Here is a 23,753-nt window from a genome sequence, read left to right as displayed (position 1 = left end):
GAACCCTTTTCCTGCAGTAGAAACAGTAGAAACAGCCGCCTTGAAGCTGAGGCCGAAGCTTTTGCCAACACAAAATAACTCGACAATCCAGATTCGGTTGTTTGCAGAAATAATCATAACTTCAAGCCAACCCGAATAAAACAACGCAGTACGAGTTATTGCTCCATAACTAACAAACCATCCAAAATTATCTGGGCCAACTTCCCCTCGGGCCGTACAGATTGCCGAAGAACATTCACGTGTGTATGGAACCCTGCGGGAGCATTAGTACTATTATCCATGGGGTCTTATCAATGAGTTGACCACCGTTGGTTTTATCATTATTTTTTGGAGAAGGCGCAGAAAATTTCCTTGGTCCGGATCTTTTGACGCGATTTTTTAATTATCTTTTTATTTTATATATATCTAGCCGTTATACTAATTTTTTTAATAAAAAATTTAAAAAAATATAATCCAAACATGAGTTGTGATTCACACCGGCACATTAATTTAAAAAATTACTATTTTCTTGTGAATGAATATATTACAACGATTCGATACATATAAGATTGAATGGTGATTAAAAAATATATTTATAAAAAATGTTAAAATTTATTAAAGAAAACTGGCAATCCAAACTAATAAGTATTGCATCAAATTAACACTTGCACACACATAAAAATTGAACGACATAATTGATACCAAATTCCCCAAGCTTTCTTTGATTAAAGGGATATTAAAGTGAAATGATAAATTTTTTTTTTATTTTCTTGTGTGTGTTTAACAAAAAAAAAAAAAGTTTCAAAGAAAACAAGTTATTGGTGATAGTTATTATTGTAAGTAGGCAATTTTTGTACCATTTTTCATACAACGGGCCTAAAAATAAAAAATCCTTCAACAGGGAAATTGTTTTGTGATTGCTCATATTCCACTCTGCCGACAGTGGACTTAATGAGTTCTGTTTTCCCAATCAGGAGCTGAAAACACGAGTTGGGTGAAAGGTGATGGCTTCGCTGGACACGTGTCAGTTGGGATTCCGTGCACCGGAGACGACGACAAAGTAACTAAATGTTGGGCCCCACCATGATTGGAATATGAAAAAAAAAAAGTACCATACTTCTGTTGTACAGTTCTGCTGTAAAAAAGGCTTCAGTTTCACTGAAATGTGTAGACTAGTTGGTGGTCCCTACGCGTCTTTTACAATTGGCAGCAGTGCAGTTGTACGTTCTCCGCCTGGTTCCTGCTTGAACCAGGAAAACGAAGCAGTACCACACCTCCAACTTTGAGTCAGCACCATGGATGGATGATCCTCTGCAATTTTCAGTCGTAATTGTATGGTGTACAATAAATATTATTAAAATTAAAATAAATATAGATATTAACATAATAATAAATAAATAAAGCAATAGATTATTATTCTTATTAAAATTCGTATTGAAATTTTATTATATTAATATCTATATTTATTATGCTAGTGTTTACAACTCTATATGCGGCAATTGTAGAGAATCTGACGGACTTAAACGGTAGTATTAATTGGTAAAAATAAGAGTTGAGGGTTGGGGTCTGGGATTTAATTGTTGGAGGGCTCCGCTTGATTAAATGTCGAGGCGATTGTCTCAAACCAACCGCACCGGGTTGTCTGCGGCTCATATTCAGCGGCTATGGCGGTGCAATATTTGGACAAAAATTGGTGCTCTTCTACTACCCCTTGTTATTTATTACTTCATCTGTTTGAAATTGATGTGGTAAAATATATATATATATATATATATATATATGTGAGTCATTATTCTCAAAAAGAAAAAAAAAACTGCAAGTTACTCATCAATGTCGTATTTTAAGTCAGATGTGTATCATAATCAACTTGGACCATATATGCTACGTACCACTTACAAACTAACAAGGTTAATGCTATTGACACTCCATTTATTTTATATATTTTTCTAAAAATTACAAAAAGACATAGTATTATCAAAAATAATTGGAGTGTCATTGACAATATGCCTGATTAACAATAACGGGTTGCTATTATCAGCAAATCATTAAGTTCTGAATGACATTAAGATTGATAACAAGCTAATGGCAATTGGTTTGTTTGGATAGAAGACTATTTGAAAAAAAAAATGTTTAAAATAGTATTGTAGAAAGGCAGAGGCCTGTTTGTATTGCTATTTTCTGAAATTTTCATAGAAAAATTTACTGTAACAATTTGATGTATGTGAAATAAAAAATGATTGAAAAATATGCTCACAGGAAACGTAAATATTTTTTTTTAAAAAAAATGGCTTTCCAACCAGTATTGGAATTCAGAGCGAAAAGGTTTTCAGCAAACTAATTTGGGTCATCTTTTTTGTTTGCCCTAAAGAAGTATGAGTTGCCTTGGATGAGAGACTTCTATAATTAGTAGTCTTAATTGTATCGTGTAATGTAAGCACTAGCAAAATAAATGTGCATACTAACAAAATAAAAATTAGATATTAACACAACTATACGATAAAAACATAACAAATTTTACTTTTGTTTGTTGTTGCATTAGATCTGCATTTTTTATTTTTAATATCTATATTTATTATGCTAGTGACTACACTTCCATGCAGTTACCCTCGATAACTGTAGATGACATTGACCGGAGTTGCCTTGGGGTGTCACCGGAGTCAGATTAATTTGTCAGATGAATAAACAGTAGACTGTAGTTGACTTGATTAACCGTAGGAGAACCTAGGACAGCTCTAGCCATAAATTTGATGGCTGCGACAACTACCCATGTACTGCTATCTACCCAAAAACAGGCATGGCTCCTGTAGCATCCTACGCTCTTTTTTACTACTGCTTACAGCCACTTTTAAGCCTGCTTTTCATCTGCAGCGCTCCTCCCTCTTACTTTTGAAGCCAAAAAATAAAAAAAGAAAAAACTGGCGCACAATCAGTCAATCAATGATGTTACAGAATAACAGCCAAGAAGTATGGGCTAAGCTTCACCGCGCAATTCATTCCATCCACATCCTAATTAGTATAAATATGGAATAGTCATCATAGATGGCGACTTGCTTAGACTCTCCATCTTGGATTTAAGCAGAATACAAAGTTCTGATGATGGTGGTCTATATGCGTAGCTTTCTTTCACCCCTCATCCCAAGCAACCTGCAAGACTTTTTAATCACCTGTTGATGTCATACTTACTTCTTCCATAATTACTTGTCTTAATCACTTATCAAATCCACTTTTCTTGAATAAAAATCATGCATGCACGAATTGAAAGATTCGAATCCATTTAAACCTGATGAATGGTTGCAAAATTTTAATGACCATGCATATAAAGAGAGAGCACGCCTAACAAAAATGTGTTACACCTTTTTATTTGTCTAAATTTATTTGGTTACATTATCCATACAATTTTCAATACATTTTTTTATCTTCTCAATTATCTTTTTATCTCACATACATCACATCACAAAAAGTGTTACAGTATTTAGGACATTGGGTTTAAAGTTTGCGCATCAAAAAAGCTTCTACAGTTATAAGCAGGAATTGCACCATGCAATGTAACCCTTAACATAACAGATGTAGATACTGAATTGATAAATATAAAAACTAACACAACGATACCTAGAAGCACAATAAATTTTTGGGCACAAATAGTAAAAAGAGATAAAGTTTACTGTGATTTTGGGTATTGTTATTTTAGTGTCTACGTTTATTAATTTGCCTATACTTGTTATCTTATCGTCTACACTGCATGCTGCACGCTGTAGTTTTCGTTGATAATTGTAGAAGCGCTTGACCCAAAGCATGTAGGCATAAAATCCATATGTGTTGTAGAAGTTATATTCAAAATTTATCACATTTTTTATTATTTGTTAATCTCATCAATTATTTGTGCAAGTACACACTTAAAATAGTTGTTACGTAGGCCCGCCAAAATAGATGTTTAGTCGTCGAGCCCTAAACAATTCAATTTTGTCAATTTTGGCTGTCTCTATAGTCCATGCTACCATTCTGCAAAATTAGAGCCCCGCAAATAGACGTCGATGGCGTTGATCCTTCAATGTGCCGTCATCATATAATATAACCCAGACGGGTATGATATCAATAAGCTAAGCGACATCTTCCAGTATGTCAGTAGTATCGATCTAGAGGGTGAATTTGACAGAACAATTTGATCTCCAAGTGCTCAACTGAAAGCAGATTTTGGATTGCTCTACTGGAAGAAACATTCCATCGTCTTGGACAAAACCTTCATCAAGCCTTGAAGGTGTGTTACTATGAGTTTGGCAGCTCCTGCTCATCAATTTTCTTCAGCCTAAAGCCTAGCCCTGAAATTGCATTTATAGCTTTCTCTTGTTAATGTCAAATACGAAGACCAGCATTTTCAATCCGATGGCGGGGGCCGAAGGAAAAGTCAGAACATCTTTCACAGCCGGTCTGTCTATTGTGTGAAAATGTAATATGTTTATGGATTTTTTCAAGAATATCCTAATCAATACCAATGAAAATAAACTAGTAAATCATACATATTAAATAGTAGACATTTTCCAACCGGCATTTTTTAAGTACCAAAGATTAATGTAAACAAGGAGATAACATATACAATTACAATTTGGCTGGGGAATAATCTTAGTTTTACATAATAATTTCTCAGTAACAAAGTGTTTAATGTCGATAATATTCACTTCAACACTTAAAAAATGATAGGTAATTGTAGTTGTCAAAATTTAAGAATAATCCAATAAATTAATGTACTCAAGAGAAGGATTATGCATTTAGAATGGGATTAATGTTTTTATTTATTACTCCATATGCAAGTGGGGGTTCATTTTGAATAAAGGGTATTAGAAACACTTCTTTTCTTTTCGGATTTTAATTTCATAATATCTCTATGCGTATGATTTTGTTCCCGTTTCCCTAATCAGTAGTATTACTCCTTAGATTCACAACTGTCCATTTTATGATCCCTTTCTTTTTTCCCTAAAGTAAATATAGCTAAAAAAGAATATCTATCTATGTAACCTGCTCTTTTCCTACTTCTTAGATCCCATCTCTCTTTATTAGGAATTTTTTTTTTTAATATAATATATAAAGTCAAAGGTGTGGCAACGAGTGTAAACTGTTTTATGTTATTTTTGAACTTTCATTTTTTCCATTAAAGAAACTAATTTTTATTCTAATTACCGAATCACATTTTTCCAATATAACTAATCATAATCACTCTTAAGTGTGGTAACTACCAAACTACCATAAACTTTTTAAATAAATTTTTAATAATTGTATTTATATGAAAATTAAAATTTAGGTTAAATTAATTTATTTTAATTATTTTTGAATTATATACACATTGGGTACGATCTCAACAACGGTGTAAAAGAGGAAAAATGGATGTAAAACTAGTGGCGCGACAAGAATCAGATACAGTGGCTTCACATGCCACCCAGTGTGGACGCACCAATCCACTAATGAGCTGGAGCTGAAGTTTGGGTGCTACTGCAGGACTTCCTATTAACCTCGTGCCGGTGGTCCAAGTTTTCTCCTCCTGTACAGCTCACCAGCTATGACAATTACACCCACTTTAGTGGGAGCGAAATTAACAAATATCTCACTTTCATGCTTCGAAGGCTAAAGCCGTCATTTAAATCAACAATTAATTAATTTGATTAAGAATAACCATGTCACCAAATCAACACTAAAATAATTAGTACTTCATTCAAGATATTGATAAATATTTAAGGGTGTAAATGAGGTTAATCAAGTCGAATACTTTAAAACTTGTTTAATTATTTTAATGAGTTTGAAATTTTATTTAAATTTGACTCATTTATTGGCTGAACCAAATTTGAACAAGCATTTTATCAAACTTAAAAGTTATCTTGTATAAAATGTTTCTCCAGCCTTTGGCTTCATTAGTTGACGAATCAAGTTTGAATGAATTTCCATCAAATTGAGTTCGATTTGGATATTGAATAGTTCCATTATTTCAATTCTATAAATATTTCACTCGTTTCCAAAAAATAAAAAAAAAAGAAAAAGAAAACTCTAGTCTTATTTACCTCTATCATCATTCACCAGCATGATAGCATATTCTAATATTAAAAAAAAATAAAATGTTATTGACGTTGCATAGAATTTTCTTAATTATTAATTTTTTAAATTTAAGGCTTTTGTATTTGTAATCTTAAATATTTTTATTCTTGAAAAAAATTCAAAAGATACAAAGTATCGATCCAAAATTTTTTTATATGTGTTGTAATTTTTTGAAATTAAAGAGTATGTAATGTTACTAGAATCTTTAACGCCCTTTTATGACTTATTTAAGCAAAAACAAATGAATAATAAAAAATTGTTTTTCTTTTTAGGTCTGGAAATTATAAATTTGTATTTAAAGGGCTGATGTTTTGGAGCTTTCCAACGTCTTGCCTTTTAAGTGACACCTAATGCGAATATTTGTACACATCTCCCATGCCCAACGCCCCTCCTCCCCATCCCCAACCCACTATCCCCACCACCACGTCCTCCATCACTCCATCACCACCACCACCGCCGCCGCCACCTCCTCCTCCTCCGTCCTTTCTCTCTCTTCTTAGATCTTAAACATTCTCCGGAGAGCTTAACAGTAAAGCATTTTTACTTTTTCTTATTGTTTCTTTTCTTCTACTACAGCGGTAAATCAGCTGCATTGTCAGTGTCCAGTGGTGAGTAAAAGTAACTCTTTTTTGTTTTGTATAGAATTAGCTGATCTTTCGGTTACATATTCTTCAGGACTCGATTGTGTCATTCACACTTTTGATGTTTTTGTTGCGTCATTCGCTTTGATTTGTCTTCTCTGCTTTCCAAAGCTTTTCCTTCTCTATTTCCTCTATTGGTTTTCATATTTGAAGCTTCTCTTGCGCATCGGTCACTATTCTTCTCTTTCTGTCGGTGTGTTTTCCCTTCCTCACTTTCCAAAACCATCAGGTCGCTTTTCTATGTAATTTTCTCTTAATTTTAGATTTTTGATGGCAGAAGCTAAGCATCAATGCTGCGATGCACCGGTTTGCTGATCGATAATTTTTAAAATTTATTTATTTTGCTTCATTTTGAGTTTTAAAATCGAAAGCATTTGAAATTTATCTTTTTGCAATGCAGCCAATTTTTGTGGATATAATTTTAAGGAAAAAGCAATTCTTGCGGATAAATTTGTTGCTGATTGTAGTTGATAAAGGATTTTTAGTCCTTAAAGCAAACTTGAAAATTCTTTTCTTCTTCATTCTTTTAAGCTAAACGTTTAAATTAAAAGTATTTTGAAAAATGTGATTGTGCTGGCCGGATATGATTCTATAGGAGAATAAATGTATAGTATTTGGTCTACACTGGTATAAAATGGGTATTGCAGAAATATTTCAAGGTTGCAGTGATTGGGAATATGAGGTTTAGGCCAAATATTCCGATGCATGTAATTAATGTTTCCATTATCAGATACGAATTAGTTTGTTTCCTTTTGGATATGTATATCTTTTTGTAAATTATACATGAATGCCATTTTCATGGTGTGTTTTCTCGTTTCTGGTGGTCCGTCCTTTTCTACATCCCACCTTTGGTACATTTTTAATTGCCCATGCTAGTTGTATGCCTCGAAAGTTGCTCTCTACTTTTAAATATGAAATTTATGTTGTTTTCTGAGCTAAATATCCGTATTAATTTGTCTCTTCAAGACTCTAAAGTCTAACCAACCATTTTAGTTTCCCTTATATTAATGACATATCATAATTAAGGAAAAGTTTTGACTTCTCCGGTACCAATTTCTTCCATGAATATGCCCCTTTGTTTATCTATTTATCGGTTTAACTCCAAGATGATTTTTTTTTTCTGTGCCTTTGAAAGTAATTTAATTTCCAGTTTCGTTTTATGCGTGTTTATGTATCTTGTGACGCAGAGAAAGTACAAGAACGCTCTGTATATGCCTCAACATGAACATTGCATTTCACTGTGTCCATACTGCGGTTCATTAATTGTCCTAATATCTAGATTTCTTGTTTTGCTGGATCTTCCTCAATCTTTGGTCTGTTTCAGTACAAAAACCTGCTGTATAGTATGATGTTTTAGATGTCAAATCTCTTTTGGAATAGAATATTCCTCAACCACTCTTACAGGTAAGCTTGATGGTGATGGATGTGTGTCATCATAAAGCTTCCAGTACTCTCATAGCACGGTCATAGTTTGGTGTTTCCTCACTTCCCATGTTGACATTTGACAGGGGTGGTCATGACATTACCATCCGCATGAAATTTTGTGAATAGTGGAAAGCCAAAACTTGAAACTAGAATTACGCACTTCATTTAAAGGGCACCCGCAATATACTGTTTTGTGAAATCAGTTTTTGGTCCATTTGCATTTTCACTTTGCCCATTCTTCTAGTCTGTTTTTGGATTATGTTAGCCATTGACATTTGGTTCTGTCTCCTTCACATTTAGAATTGGCAATGGACCGAAGGAGCTGGCCTTGGAAGAAAAAATCATCAGATAAAGCAGCTAGTGTCACTGTTGCTTCAGACTCTAATAATGCTCCTTCAGATTCAGCAGGATCTCAGGGTGATCAGGTCTGTTCATTCGCATGATAGGTCTATTGAGGAAAAAACATATTAATTCTTGACCCAGTTCGTCTTTGTTTTTAATCATATTTACTGCTCATATTTTGTGCAAATCCTACTTCACTTGGAAGTTTTCTGGCCTATGTTAGAATGCTTTACATTCTGGTCTTCTTCAGCAGATTATGATTGTTGAGTGCCATGTCTTCATAAGCAAGTTTGCATAATATTGATTTTTACACAAATGATATTTGTCAAAAAGAAAAAAAGAAAAAGAAACAGAGGGCTTCTGGAACAACGCATGCTCTTGAATCAATCCCTCGTTTGCAACGGAGTTGACAAACATTTAAACTACCAGAGAGTAGATAACTGTGAAACTTACATCTTAGGCCAGTCCTTGCAATTATTTTTCTTATTTGTACCCCTCGAATTGTATGCATTTATCCACTAGATATATCTGGATGCACTTTAATGAGAAATTCACAATAACTTATTTTACCTCTCAACATCTTTTGCTTTTTCTGGCACTAGAATAACTGTCATCATATCCTTGTTTTTCTCTATTTTAGTATTTTCATTTGTTTCCAGGTAAAGAAGGATGACTACAAAAAGCCGAAGTATGTGCAAATATCCGTGGACACCTATTCTTACCTAACTGGATTGGAGGATCAAGTGAAGTCCTATGAGGAACAAGTGGGCACTTTGGAAGAAGAGATCAAGGAACTAAATGAAAAGTTAGCTGCAGCCAATACAGAGATGACTAATAAGGAAAACCTGGTGAAACAACATGCTAAAGTGGCTGAAGAAGCTGTTTCAGGTTTGTTAACTGTCAGCTTCTAGCATATTCAGGAAAAGGCTAAGCATGCATTCAATCTTCTGGCATTTCAACTTTTTAAAATGGCATTGGTATGTGAAACAGGTTGGGAAAAGGCTGAGGCAGAAGCTTTATCTTTGAAAAACCATCTAGAATCCGTTACACTGTTAAAGCTAACAGCTGAAGATCGGGCATCACACCTGGATGGAGCTCTCAAGGAATGCATGCGGCAGATACGAAACCTGAAGGAAGAACATGAACAAAAACTTCATGAAGTTGTTGTCAACAAAACAAAACAGATTGACAAGTTAAAGCTTGACTTTGAATCAAAAATATCCAACTTGGACCAAGAATTGCGCAGGTCTGCTGCTGAAAATGCTGCACTTTCAAGGTCTTTGCAAGAGCGTTCAAACATGCTGATCAAGCTAAATGAGGAAAAATCACAGGCTGAAGCAGAGATAGAACTTCTGAACAGCAATATTGAATCATGTCAAAAGGAAATAAATTCGCTAAAGTATGAAGTCCATATAGTTACGAAGGAGTTAGAAATCCGTAATGAGGAAAAGAACATGACTGTAAGATCAGCAGAAGTGGCAAACAAGCAGCATTTGGAAGGAGTAAAGAAAATAGCTAAGCTGGAAGCAGAGTGCCAAAGATTACGTGGTCTTGTTCGAAAGAAGTTGCCTGGTCCTGCTGCGTTGGCACAAATGAAGCTAGAAGTTGAAAGCTTAGGCCGTGATCAAGGGGAAACTCGGATGAAGAGATCTCCAGTAAAGCCTCCTGTGGCACATTTGTCGCAATTGCCTGAATTTTCAATAGACAATGCACATAAATATCAGAAAGAGAATCAGTTGCTCACAGAACGCTTACTGGCCATGGAGGAAGAAACAAAAATGTTAAAAGAAGCTGTGGCCAAGCGTAACAGTGAATTGCAAGCCTCTAGGAGTATTTGTGCTAAGACAGCTAGCAAGCTTCAAAGTCTGGAGGCACAGTTGCACGCTAATGGAGAACTAAGAAGTCCTCTAAAATTCAACATTCAGATGCCTATTGAAGGTTCTTTGAGTCAAAATGCAAGCAATCCACCAAGCTTAACATCCATGTCTGAAGATGGAAACGAAGATGATGCGAGTTGTGCTGGGTCTTGGGCTACTGCATTAGTGTCTGAGCTCTCTCATTTCAAGAAGGAAAAGAACATTGATGGTTCTCAGAAGCCTGAAAATGCTAATCATCTGGAGCTGATGGATGACTTCCTGGAAATGGAGAAATTAGCATACCTATCAAATAATTCAAATGAAGCAGTTTCTGTCTCTGATATTTCAAACAATGGGATATCTGATATTGTAAATCATAACTCTGCAGTTGAAGGAGGATTACAGGAGCATCACGACTCTGATTCATTGGAAATTCAGATCTCTTCCAAGTTAGAACTGCCACAAAAAGACCCTGAAGTCAATGCAGATCCTCTGGTAAAGCTCCAGTCAAGACTTTCTGTGATACTTGAGTCACTAACTATGCATACTGACATTCACAAAGTTTTGGAGGATCTTAGACATGTGGTGCAGGAAACATATGATTGTCTGCACCATCAATCTGTGAGCTGTGTTGTAGAGGCAACTCAAGCTCTCGATGCTTCATCTGATTTCAAAAGTGAAGCCGAAGTGACTTCGGAGAAGGAAACAGTTTTCTCTGAACAGCGCAAACCTTGTATGGAGACTTTGTGTGCTCTAAGCCAGGAATTAGTTGCTGCTATCACTCAGATTCATGACTTTGTAACAGTTTTGGGCAAAGAGGCCAAGGTTGTGCAAGGAATATCTGTAGATGGTGTGGGACTAGGTGAAACATTGGATGACTTTTATGGCAAATATAATGAGGTTGCAAGCAGCAAAGGTGATCTGGTTAAATTTGTCTTTAGCCTTTCTCGTGTGTTAGGTAAAGCAAATGAGCTCCATTTTAATGTCCTCGGCTACAAAATATCTGAAGTAGAAAGTAACAATTCTGATTGTATCGACAAGGTTGCCTTACCGGAGAATAAAGGCTCCCAGGATTCAACAGATAGGTATCCAAATAACTGCACCAACTTTTCTGATTCCAATTCTGATCCTGATATTCCCCATGAGGGAAGTCCTGTTCCAACCTCTGAATTAACTGCTACCTCATGGAAATGTTCATTAGAGGAGTATGAACAACTGAAGTTAGAGAAAGAGAGCTTTGTAGTTGATCTAGCTCGATGTACTGAAAACCTGGAAAACACCAAGACTCAGTTGCAGGAGACTGAAGGACAATTGGCAGAAGTTAAGTCACAGTTAACTTCTGCGCAGAAGTTGAACAGCTTGGCTGAGACTCAGCTCAAGTGCATGGCGGAGTCATATAAAACACTTGAAGCACGTGCAGAAGAACTGCAAACTGAAGTAAACCTCCTCCAGGTAAAAATAGAGAGTCTGGATAATGAGCTCCAGGAGGAGAGAAGAAATCATCAGGATGCTTTGTCCAGATGCAAGGATCTTGAAGAACAGCTGTTAAGGTTAGCAATAAAAAAAAAAATTAAAAAGGTTATTGATACTTGCATATATTATTTCTGCTCATTCCACTTCATTTATGATTTTGAACTTGGTTCAAGACATTGTCACCGTCAAGAAAAGGGTAGAGTATTTTTTAAAATGTTTTTCCTCTCTTAACACAAATTATCCCTGAAAATATGTTCTGAACTTTGAGACTGCAAGAACATCTATACTAATTGACATGAACAATTCACCCTTTTATTAGTGTATTGAACTTTCAATGAGGTGTAAAAAGTCCCTTTTATGTTGATTTTTCTTTGTCAACTATGAATTCATGTTAATCAATGGGGTTCTACAGCATGCTTTCAAATCTTAAATGCATTGATGAATCAGCTAGTTTATTTAATTTTATTCATGAATTTGCTTTCCTTTGTTTTACCTCGTCTTTTTCCAGGATCAGAAGTTGTCCGCCTGATGTTGATGCCAAGACTAATCAGGTGAGATGTGTAGACCTTCTTGAGATGCCCTTTTGGATTGTTACTTGGGTTCTTAATACGATCCATCCTTGGCACATATTTAAATCCACAGAAAGAAATCTAACAAATATCAATCAGCATCAACGTATATGGCGTATCATACTTTCCTATGCTTCGTGTTAGATGATAAAAGAATAAATTTGGAGTTTGGAGGATATGCCAACTATTTTTAAAAAAATAACCTGTAGCAAGTGGACGCATTTTTTTTAAAACCTGAAACTTGCTCATTCTTGCTGCCCATGATTTGAGGTGATTTGATAGGTAGCCGCTACTGCTTCCCTGAATAAAAGGAAATCACGAATTTTAGTGTTTCATAAACCACTTTTTGTGGGATTTTTTTTATTTGGTATGTTCTTGGATCTAGTGTCTTACAAAGCATATTTTGCCGTTTTGTATTATTCCAGGAGAGAGATCTGGCAGCTGCAGCAGAGAAGTTGGCTGAGTGTCAGGAAACAATATTCCTCCTCGGCAAGCAGTTGAAAGCCTTGCGTCCTCAAACAGAGTCGATAGGGTCCCCAAACCATGAGAGGAATCACAAGGACGAGGGTTTCAACGAGGAACCCACCATCAGTGGTATGAACTTGCAAGAAATTGATCCATCTGAGTCAGACATGGCCACTTCAGTCAGTTTGCACCGAGCAGGCGGCGACTCCCCAGTAGACTTATACTCTGCCCCGTTTAGTCCTGACTCTGAAGGAAACAACCTGCTGAAGTCGCCAACAAGCTCAAAATATTCAAAGCATCGGCCTACTAAGTCGGGCTCATCTTCTTCATCTTCTACACCAACTCCAGAGAAACATTCTCGTGGATTAAGCAGATTCTTTTCCTCAAAGGCGAAGACTGGCAACTAGTGCTTTTGTCTTTGCAAGTCTATCGAAGGTTGGTCGGGGCTCAAATAAGATGTATCTAGAGAAGGCATTTGTAAGTTTGTCTGTAGATAGAAGTCCAAATCTCTTTTTAGTTTGATGTTGTAATGTTCCAATAGTCCGTGATGAAGCTTGAGATGGTCGCGAACCATCAAAATGGGAAACTCTTATCCATTTGGTTATCACAAGGGGTATTAAAAAGCGAATCTTCTTCAAAAACAGAGGATCATACTCATGCCATGGAGACTTTAGTAACGGGCCATAATTACAACCACACTATTTTATGTTCCAATAATGCATGGTTGAAAATATGAAGCTTCAGATGGTCACGAGCTATCAAAGTGGGAAAATTTGTTATCCATTAGGTTATCAAAAGGCATATTGAAAAGCCAATCTTCTTCTCGAAACAGATGATGATATCTACGCCATGAAGACTCTGGTTACGGGCCACAATTTAAGCATAAGAAGCTATTGATGCAGTGTGATTGGGGTGGTTTTTGTTTAAGATGAATGCATGTGATGTTTATAGTACCTTTACTCTTTTTACTTCTCTTCCATGATAAATTGCAAGGTTAATGTTTGACTCATTGACATAATAGTTTTAAGAACTTGTATGTTAAGTTAAAGCAATGATGTAAATATGTTTTTATGCGTGCCTACCTCCTTTCTGTTTCTGGCCCTTTCTTCTTTGTCATACCAAAACCTCTTCTATCGTGTTATATACATCTGACAATTCAAAACTAACTCCACTACGTAAATTCCAATGGAAGATAAATAGCTGGAACCAAGCAGTCCTATTATTCTTACCCGAACTGAGGAAAACTAAAAACGCATGCACAATAAGCTTTGACAGCGCAAGGCGTTACATGAAATCTCTGGCCTGGCATTTTACAGCGATCCATTATATATATATACTCTGTTGACTAACACAACTTGGCTGGAATTACAACTGGTACCAAAGATTGTTTTCTTTTTAGTATCGCTAAACAATGCTAGTGAAGATTACGAGATCTCTTCACAACAAAGTTTGAGCAAAAAGAAAGATTATATGAGAACTTGAAGTGGGATCCTTATCTTATCCTATTGAAAATTATTGAGAAAGAGGCGTGAACTTCTTTCTACTTTTGGGTTTCGAAGTCTTTTTTTTTTTTTTTTTTCCCTCCTCCTCTTCGAGAAGTGGATCCAAATCCAGCCCACCTGTTTAAAGTTAAACATCATATTGGATATTTACCCAATAAATCGATTGAATGCATCTGGGCTGCAGCCAAAAAAAAAAAAAAAAAGAGCAAAGAACGAATTTCTAATTGAAACTAAGTATATGGTAGTATATTTTTCATGAGTGCTATTTTTCATGGTTGTGGTCGACATAATGATGACTTCCCGCATTTCAAGCGTCCATGTCTGCAGCTCAATGAACTGTTTTCGGATTCTAGTTTTAAACGGAAGCGGTGGCTGAAAGCCTGAAACAATAATTACCCAATATAAAAAGAAAAGAAAAACAACCAGAAAGAAGAGATGTTGATGGGCTGGGTAGCCCACGTGAGAAATGGCCCATATGCCATACTCCTCGGCCCCCGTGCAACATAGACCAGGTAAAGAAGAATAGCGTTCACGTGATGGCCGCTATATTCCAGCCAGCCGGATTCTCAACTCAGATCGGGTGAAGGAGCAACGGGAACACTTCCTTTCTTATGATATATAGTAGTATTCATATTATTTAGACCTGCCTGCCGTTAGGATCCTGTAGATGTCTTCGTACATGGCTGGCCGTGAAAGAAGGGGGTATCGACCTGTATAGGAAGTTGCCTTTTTTGGGTTGCAGACGTTTTGTCGGTGTTGGCCTTTAACTCCGTATTGTTCTCTGGTTTGATGTGGACTGGAACGTCCTCAAAATGGATGGATCCATTTTATTGGACCTAATGTGTTTTTACGGTCCTTGTGTTCGATTTTGCCGGATCGAGTAATTCCTCTTTCGTAATAATGCTGCTGACTTGTCGCGTGAACGAACAACTTACTCTTGCGTAGAAGACACAGTAGATATTTGCTCATTAGCTTTCGTAGTCTGGCTTCGCTCTCCACTTTTAACTTAAAGCTTGGGAAATTCCTTTTTCTTTTGCCGCATTTCGCTCAAAAATAGAAGACAGATATGTCTGGCATAAAATCTACTATTGGATTCAAAAAAGCATATGCCTTCAAATATATTGAAGAAAACATGAATTTTTAGTTACACAAAAAAGACCGTGAGGAAAAAAAAAATTAGTTCTTACTAATGTGGTATTGAAAGTTTCTAAAGATGTATTAGGGTTTAATTACTAGCATTTAAAGCTTTTAGCAAGTCAAATTTGATTATCATATAGTCAGAGTTAATTTTATATACACTGACAGTGACAGTGTAATACATCAACTGGTATAGATGCTTGCCACATAATATCAATTTAAATAAAAATATTAATTCATGCACATGTGTCATGCATTCATATCTGCTAGCATATGTTCCGTCAATATATAAATAAGATTAATCCTATTAATAATTAAATTATTAAGAGTTCTGCATCTTCGTAAGTTATTAGTAATTTGGCATTGTGATTACTAGTGGGATGGTAAAAATTGGTTTGCCACTTCTCCAAGTTAGCTTTTATAACTGGTAACAACGAAACAAACTAGTAACCAGTTTATTCACTTGGTATGTTCTCAACTTTGCACGTAACTAGTTTAGTTAATTACTAGTTTATAGTTTACTGAGAAACACATAATTAGCTGCGATAATCAGGAGGAACCGGTGATAACCGGAAAAAACGTGTCAATCTACAAATTCATAAGTTCATGTATATATGCAGGATGAATATGTTGCTATAGAATTGGGCAGAGAGAATAGAAGGTATGCATGCATAGAATTGATCGAATGGATATGGGCAGTACGATGAATTGCCACCATTGAACAACAGAGGGTTTGTCAAGATACATCATCATAGTAAATGAAGAAGAAAACATAAAAATGTCGGGAGTCTGATTAGCCACCAGTTACGAACCTGCTAGCCAAGCGGGGAGGCTGTCTTTATGATTTTATTTCCCAGATGAAGATATTATATAATATATGAGTTGAGTTGTACTTGAGTTTTGTGGTTCGTGAGATTTTTCCATCATCTCTGCAGAAAAGCATTAGTCTGTATAACTCAGCTAGAAAAGCACCTAAATTAAAGGTTCTGTAAATTAGAAATTGAGATCCAACAAACATGTCCGTTCCATCAAGAATGCCCAACTTCCAACACAGCTGGCTTTTCCTGTCGATAAAAATTTTGGATCGAAGGGATGAGTTTGCAGCCGACCAGAAAATAGGAATAACTTCCATCTGCGCCAAGCAACACCCCAGCCATATATGCTGAATTCTGAATATATATATATATGATCATAATGGAATGCAGAACATAATCAGAGAGATACCACTAACTAGACGACAATTTCAGCTCTAAATATTGGCGTGACAAGAGGTAGCCCAGGTCCACACTGGATCAAGATATCAGGCAGGCATATTCATTATTTTAGATATTTTCTAGGACGAATTATTCGAGCAATTGGCGGATATTCTATCCTATGAGGGTGCTCCATGTTGTTAATGAATCCATTTTATTCAACGATCTTCAGACGAGAATGTTTTAAGGTAACAAAAGAAGCTTTTTGAATTTCAAGATTTGCAATAGCTAAGATGTTTTGATCATATTCATGCTTTCAGCGAAGGCATATGAATGGTTGCAGCTGTCATTACTTTCTTTCGTTAATTGGGTTTAAAGGGTAAACAAGTGCTCTCATAGCATACGCGATGTTCGTTGCGAAATCTAATCAGAGGAAAGGACTTGGAACGAAAAGATGATTAAACAAAAACAAGTTGTACTAATAATGGTACAAAGAGAGACGTGGTGGTCAGTTTGGTTTTCCAAACAAAACTATGAAAGTGGAATGGGACCTGGAGAAAAACTAGTAGTACATCTCTATCTATCTATCTATCTGCTGTCCCATTTGGATTGCCAATTTTGACATAACCTAATGACTCGATTAAAGAATTGAATTTCTGAATGGGGAAAATTAAGCAAGAATTAATGCTTCAAGGATGGGTTTACGCTGTGATTTATATTAGTAGTTACTACTAGTGCCGAAAAGGCATGTGCATGGATGGATGGATGGATGGATAAAGATCATGATTTGCCATTGGCTAGTTACGTACTCTCGTCCCCTTTTTTCTCAACAGGAATCATATTTTTGCAGCCGCTGCTCAAGTCTACAAGTAGTACTGCTTCCTGTTGAAATTGAACCCTGAGAAGGATTTAAAAATAGCAGTAGATGATAAAGCCACCCCATGGGTTCGGTGGCAAACTTTATGGTATCAAAATTACCAGAAAATTCAAGTTTTCTTGGCCTCAACAGCATATGAAGATAATATCAGTACTAGCTCCATCTCAACTTTCCAAAATTCGATCCAGCACAGATACTTTGTATGGATATCAAATACCAAGGACATATATGAATTTCTCTGCTTAGTATAGAAAGGGTAAAATACCGCAAGGAAGGCCACATCCAAAATTTTTCCGGCTAGTGACGGTGATGGGCAGAGGAAATATGTTTTGCTCACAAGAAACAAACTGATCAAGTCCCCGCGTGAATGGTCCAGCGGTAGCACTTCCAACCGGTGACCCCTAAGGTCCTGAGTTCGAGTCTCTGCTCTGATGGATTCCTCCGCGCACATATCATGCTTGGGCCGGGTTGGGACGCGGGCCCGGATCGCAGGGAATTAGTCGGGCCTCGTAAGGATTGACCCGGACACCCCTGTGTCGACAAAAAAAAAAAAAACTGAACAAGTTCTCTACCACCTGCTTAGGTTAGTCCGAGATAGAGACATGGTGAAAACCAGCTGTTGTTAAGGTGACAACATATAATGCTTCTGCATTCTTACTTATAAACTTATTTTGAGGCTAATCAAATTGTTGAAAATGGATATAAAGATTTTGTTGGAGACATCATCGCCGTGCATGCAGAGGGTATCTAAACATTTGGGGAGTTTGAGATATGGTTGAATTCAGCAGTTCTATGCACAATCAGCATTGTACAAATAAATTGCCTTGATCCCTTCCAACCACGAAATGCGTAATGTGAAAATTTTGGCACCAACTTAGGAGCATATCGTACAATTAAATTAATTAAGCCGTACGAAGACGAGTCAAATCTCGAATAACTGATCATCCCAAACTCTTAATTTGCAATTGCAAGTTTGTTTGGATTGTAAGTTATTTGGAATATTTCTACTGTAGCACTTTTTGTGATGTGATGTATGTGAGATAAAAAGGTAATTGGGAAGATAAAAAGGTGTATTGGAAATTGTAATGATGATGTAAGCAAATAAAATTGGGGAAATAATGCTCAATCCAAACAAACCGTAACATCCGATTTTGTGAAAGCTAAATGACAATATGATATAAGGCTGCAAAAAGAGAGAGAGATAGAAGGTGAAACAAACATTGAATTTTTTCTTTTTCTTTTTCTTTTTTGGAAATCAAACAATCATGGTTAACCAACTTGTCTTAGACAAGTTAGCTACCAAAACAGATTTAAAATTCCTCTTTAAGATGTAGATCAGAATTCAAATCTTGCACACTACAGTTTAAAAAATACAAAAAAATGTGCCAAAACACCCCATTAGTTTAGATGTATCTATCTTTCGTTTAGCTCCTTGTACAACCCGATTGAATTTCTTCTGCAAAATAGGATAATATAGATGTTGTCCTTTTTTTTTTCAAAAAAAAATAATCGTGGTTAATTTGAATTTTGGAATCTTTCAGGATAAGACGACCGAGAGTACACTGCTAGCTGGTGGATCGATCATTCCACCATCCTTCCCCATCACAAACATTTCTGGAATACTCAGCTAATTCATGGGCGCCACCGCGCCAGCTCCATTATAATTCCTCCTACACCAGCAAATTTCTCCGCAACTTTTGTAGACCCATTTTGATGTCATATATCGGGACAAGGGGCAGCAATTTTGTGCATTTTGCATACCGCGTAACTTTATTTGCACACGACGTAATTTTGTTTGCACAACATGTAACTTTAATACAAAATTTTGTGAACCTCACACATGTTGTGAAAATCGAGATATAAGAAGTAATCTGGAGCGTACATTTTTTTTGACGAAAATCTGGCCGTAAACAGCTCAGGAGCGGTCATTCTGCCCCTCATCCCATATATCGCTTGTGTGTGTTTGGGGGGATTTCCAAGAACATGAGATTGAACAAATTATAGTCACAACAGGATTATTCAACAACGATGTCATCTCTTTTAGACCAGGGGAGTGAATAGAAACAATCTCCTGTATTCCGTCTGATGTATATCCATCTACATTACAAGGTGAAACATACTACATGAAACAAATGTACCGTAATAATCTTTTCTCCTCGAAGAACCAACCAATGTTGAGTTCCAATCATTTTACTTAGAGAGATTCTGCAATTTCCTTTTCGAGTATATATACCCTCGAGTATTTTTAACCTTAGGCTATACTAACAATTTTGATCGTTTACAATAAAGATCACTGTCATCGAATACAAATTCAGAAATTGGGTCCACAGCTAAAGGGACCGTACAATTTTCCTGTAACTTATTTTTCGAGGGGACTTATAAATTATTTCCTGGAAGAAACCAGTAGCCACATAAGGATGCACCTTGAGAGCTGAAGAGTGATGAGTGAGCGAGTGTCCGGTGAGTACGGATATTTTTTGGCCCATTGTTTTTAGGGCTATAATTGAATGGGAGGCTTAAGGGACCACCTGCATCCATCTGATCTGCATTCAACAGGGATAACAGATTCCGTATCTCTCAAATAACGTGTGAGGTTTACCCAGAAAACTCAGTCAGATAACATAATAATTTTTCACTGCAACAAAAGCAAGTGGCTCTGGAAATCAGTACCATCATACTCTTTCTTGGCCATCACCTGTCTTGAATTCTACATGGATCAGTTTGGGTTATGGAGCACCATCATGACTTAAATGACGATCAAGGTCAACTTCTCAGTGGAAGGAGAGCAAGGGCTTTATATAGATATAGTATGCCAGAAATTGCACTGGTAAAATGGCTGCATGAAATGCCATGCAATGGAATAAGAGTCCTATAGGAGCCACTACTCTTTTTCCCTTTTCCTTTTAGACTTGGACAATTTCTATGTTTCTGTTTTTCTTCAAAAAAAAAAAAAAAGGAACTCGGGTTGCGGATTTATTTGCAACACATTGTAGGATATACAGTACGAAAAGTTCAAGATCAACCATCCAGAAGAATAACAAAAATGTCAAGACTATGACGCTTTATTCGAGATATGCAGAAACAACAATCGAATGAAAGATTAAAAGAGGAAGAGAGGGAGGGGGGGGGGGTGGTGAAGAAGAAGCCAATCTCTTACTGGAAAAGAAAAAGAAAATTGGTGAAGCAGAAATGTCATCATATCTAGTATCTTCAATTTTTACTTTAGTAATTTGGACTTGCATGTGATCCGGAAGGTACGATGGAGAATTTCCGTATGAGACAAGTAATTAAACAGGAGCCAACCAGCATCAGCTCAGATAGCAAGAGCACCCATTTGAAATCCGACATGTACATTCTGCATGACAACGATGTGGAGATTCAACCAACGATATCTACTATACTCCTGTTTTGTTCATTTCCGCGATTCTTTAACACTATACTCCACCCAAAAAAAAAGGGACCACTCCATCTTTTCTTCTTTCTTTGGTTCTATGCGTTTATTTTTCCAAAATTTTCTGCCAGGAAAAACAAAAAGAAAAGAAAAAAATCTGCCAGAAGAACTCGAAGTGGACGATCTATACAACTTGATACTATCAAAATCAAAGATTCTTGATATATAGCTGTATTAGTTACTCTCACAGGGTACACATTAAGTTACAATCGAACACCACCGCGAGGGAAAATTTCCGAACTTTTGAGATTTACAAATCTAGCTAGCTAAAACCCACAATGCAACCTGGCTTGGGTTTCTGGTTAGCCATAAACAACATCTCAAAAGCTAAAAAGAATAGGTAGCCAGAGAAGGTTAATTTTACATAATTATGAGACAATTAATGAAGTACCCATCTAACTTCGTGATAATCTTCTGCTTCTGCCAAATTTCTCTCTATCTAAGCATTGATGTTAAAGATTCAAAGACGACTTCTTCGCAAGGAATTGTGAGTCCCATGTCGTGATCGAACCCAAATTCTTCTTCAGCTCTCTGTAAAAGGATTTGGAACTCAGGCCTTGTCAAGAATGAAATGGGAACTATATATCTTGTTCTATTTTCCCCAACGTACACGACAAAGTGACCTTTTGGGACGTCCACAGGAAGCCCTTCTTCATCATAACCTTGTTTCTTTCCCAAGCTTGAACATCTCTTCATGATTTGCTTGATCACTGCTGCTTGTGAAAATTTGTTGGAAGACTTTCTGATTGCCATGGTGTTTCTAACTAAAAATTTGCGACTGAAAAAGAGCCAAGAGAGCTAGGAAAGAAAAAGAAGAGGCTAGTTTTTACTAGCTACCGGTGTACAATAGAAGTCTAGAAGAACAATAGAATAGAAGGGATTGTGGTGCGGCGGAAATGAGAGGACATTGGAGGGGTATATAAAGTGGGACTTTGAAGAGGGAAAAGGAAAATCAGAAGAAATTGATAAACAATGCCATGTGGACTTGTGGGGGCGACGGGGGAGACCACGAGTGTTTTTGAAGACTGTGTGAGCTCCAGGGCATGTTGGGGGCCATAGGCATCGGCCTTACTGATCCTTGTTGCCTTTGATCAAGACATCGAGGACCTCTTTTCCTCTCTTCTAAAAATTTTTTGCTTTCTTCCCAACATATTGTCTTCTTTCCACTACGGAACCTTCCTCAGAATTTACAGTGCAAATTTCCAACTTTCCATGGAACTTAACGAATGCCTGCTGAATAGTTTATCCATTCCAGTACACATTATTGTACTTTATTTTCTCCAGCATTTTTCAACGAATCATTCTTTATCAGATGGGGACAATGTTTGACAGACTTTAGATTTTAGAGCATATACAGCTTTAAGTCCAAGTAAACTTTCTCTTATTTTCGAACAGAGTGTGATAAAGGTAGATTTGGCTGTCCCCCCCACCCCCCCCCCCCCCCCCCCCAAGACAACCAAAAAAAGAAAGAAAGATTCAATTTGGGGATAAACTCATAATTTGCGTACATGTTTTTTGATGTTCAAAGCGTTTTATTTTGTTTCCTTTTTGTTACTAAAAATTTGCATCTAAACCCTTTTTTAACCTACTGCTTGAGTAAAAGAACAAATTGTTGGGTCGAAATTCACGAATGCCATCATAAATGATCACATTTTTAATTTATCAGTTGCTGTCTTTTTCAATACATGAATAAATGTTTTGGGTGCATTGTATTAGCAAGCATATAGCATCGGACAGCGCAAGTTACTGAGGAAAGGTTAATGAAACAAGTCTCTTTTCCATGATTAGCTCATCTTGTACCATTAATTAGTTTGTTACTTGTGTAAACTGGTCTTTGTTGTCTGTTACCTTTGCTATCTGAAACTGAATTTAGGCACATTTCTATCATTGAAAATGAATACTTTCCCTAATTCTATTCTACACAGAACAAAAGATCTTGTACAGCGCTCGTATGAGGACAGCTTAGCGTCGTCTTGGATACCATAGATTCTTCAGTTCTTTGGATACCAATTCGAGGATTCTCTTAATCTGTAAAATGAGAGCTTCGGCGGTGTCACTTCTTTGATACCTAGCAACGTACCTCGATTTGTCTAGGTGAAGATTGGCCGTGACACACTCCTTTTCAGGACTTTTTTTTTTTTTTTTTAATGAACTAGTTCAAGTATCCGATGTTGTATACATTATCTTAACTTTTCATTAAAACGGTACTATATATGTGAGGTGGTTAGTTTCCACTCTTTCACTTGTAGAATCTACTTTTATCTGTTTTGGTACAGATGCTCAGTTTACCTTTTCTATTTTTGGTTGTGGTTGTGGCCTAAGTATTTGTTCAAGACAACTCTCTTTTACCTCTTTTTGTGGCAAGAGCTTAAGTGTAGCATAGGTCTTGTAAAAACAAGGTGACCATGAAGCCAGTTTAGTGTGAGGACGGAGACGGGAGGAGTTATGGAGTAGTAGAGTAGTAGGTAACCACCCCCCGGCCAAGCGTTGGCATTTATGCTACGTTTCTGTCTCAAAAAACCGACATCCACCAAATACTCCGGAAATTAGTTGCTTCACATTGCTAACTAAGTCAGTCCAATCCATCTGTCCTCTTCAACTTTCTGCAGTGTTGTAGACCGAAGAATTCAGCCTCCAATTGCCTCATTTCAACTAGTACAGTCACTAGTACATTATGCCCTTTATATCTACATTCGGCTAACTCATTAGATGCGCCTTAAATGAAGAAAATCATTTCCCAACCAATTCAGCTAACAACACATTCA

General features: G+C 36.6%; 2 protein-coding genes across 2 annotated transcripts; one reads left to right on the top strand and one right to left on the bottom strand.

The window, feature by feature from the left end:
• The first annotated feature begins 6,419 nt into the window (after positions 1 to 6,419).
• LOC113714752 (filament-like plant protein 4) lies at positions 6,420 to 13,432 on the top strand. The gene is made up of 6 exons (XM_027238807.2): positions 6,420 to 6,665; positions 8,424 to 8,548; positions 9,125 to 9,353; positions 9,456 to 11,871; positions 12,303 to 12,345; positions 12,789 to 13,432. Exons 2-6 carry the CDS (start codon positions 8,432 to 8,434, stop codon positions 13,233 to 13,235), a joined length of 3,252 nt encoding a protein of 1,083 aa, XP_027094608.1. The 5' UTR covers positions 6,420 to 6,665; positions 8,424 to 8,431; the 3' UTR covers positions 13,236 to 13,432.
• A 7,693-nt stretch (positions 13,433 to 21,125) lies between these two features.
• LOC113713661 (protein SMALL AUXIN UP-REGULATED RNA 51) lies at positions 21,126 to 22,049 on the bottom strand. Its single transcript, XM_027237440.2, has one exon. The coding sequence runs from the start codon at positions 21,739 to 21,741 to the stop codon at positions 21,424 to 21,426; it is 318 nt and encodes a 105-aa protein (XP_027093241.1). The 5' UTR covers positions 21,742 to 22,049; the 3' UTR covers positions 21,126 to 21,423.
• Positions 22,050 to 23,753: the final 1,704 nt, after the last annotated feature.

The sequence above is a fragment of the Coffea arabica genome, chromosome 10c, assembly GCF_036785885.1.
Source record: "Coffea arabica cultivar ET-39 chromosome 10c, Coffea Arabica ET-39 HiFi, whole genome shotgun sequence".
Taxonomy (NCBI): Eukaryota; Viridiplantae; Streptophyta; class Magnoliopsida; order Gentianales; family Rubiaceae; genus Coffea; species Coffea arabica.
Note: the sequence above shows the minus strand (reverse complement) of the source record. Positions and strands in the feature narration are given on the sequence as shown.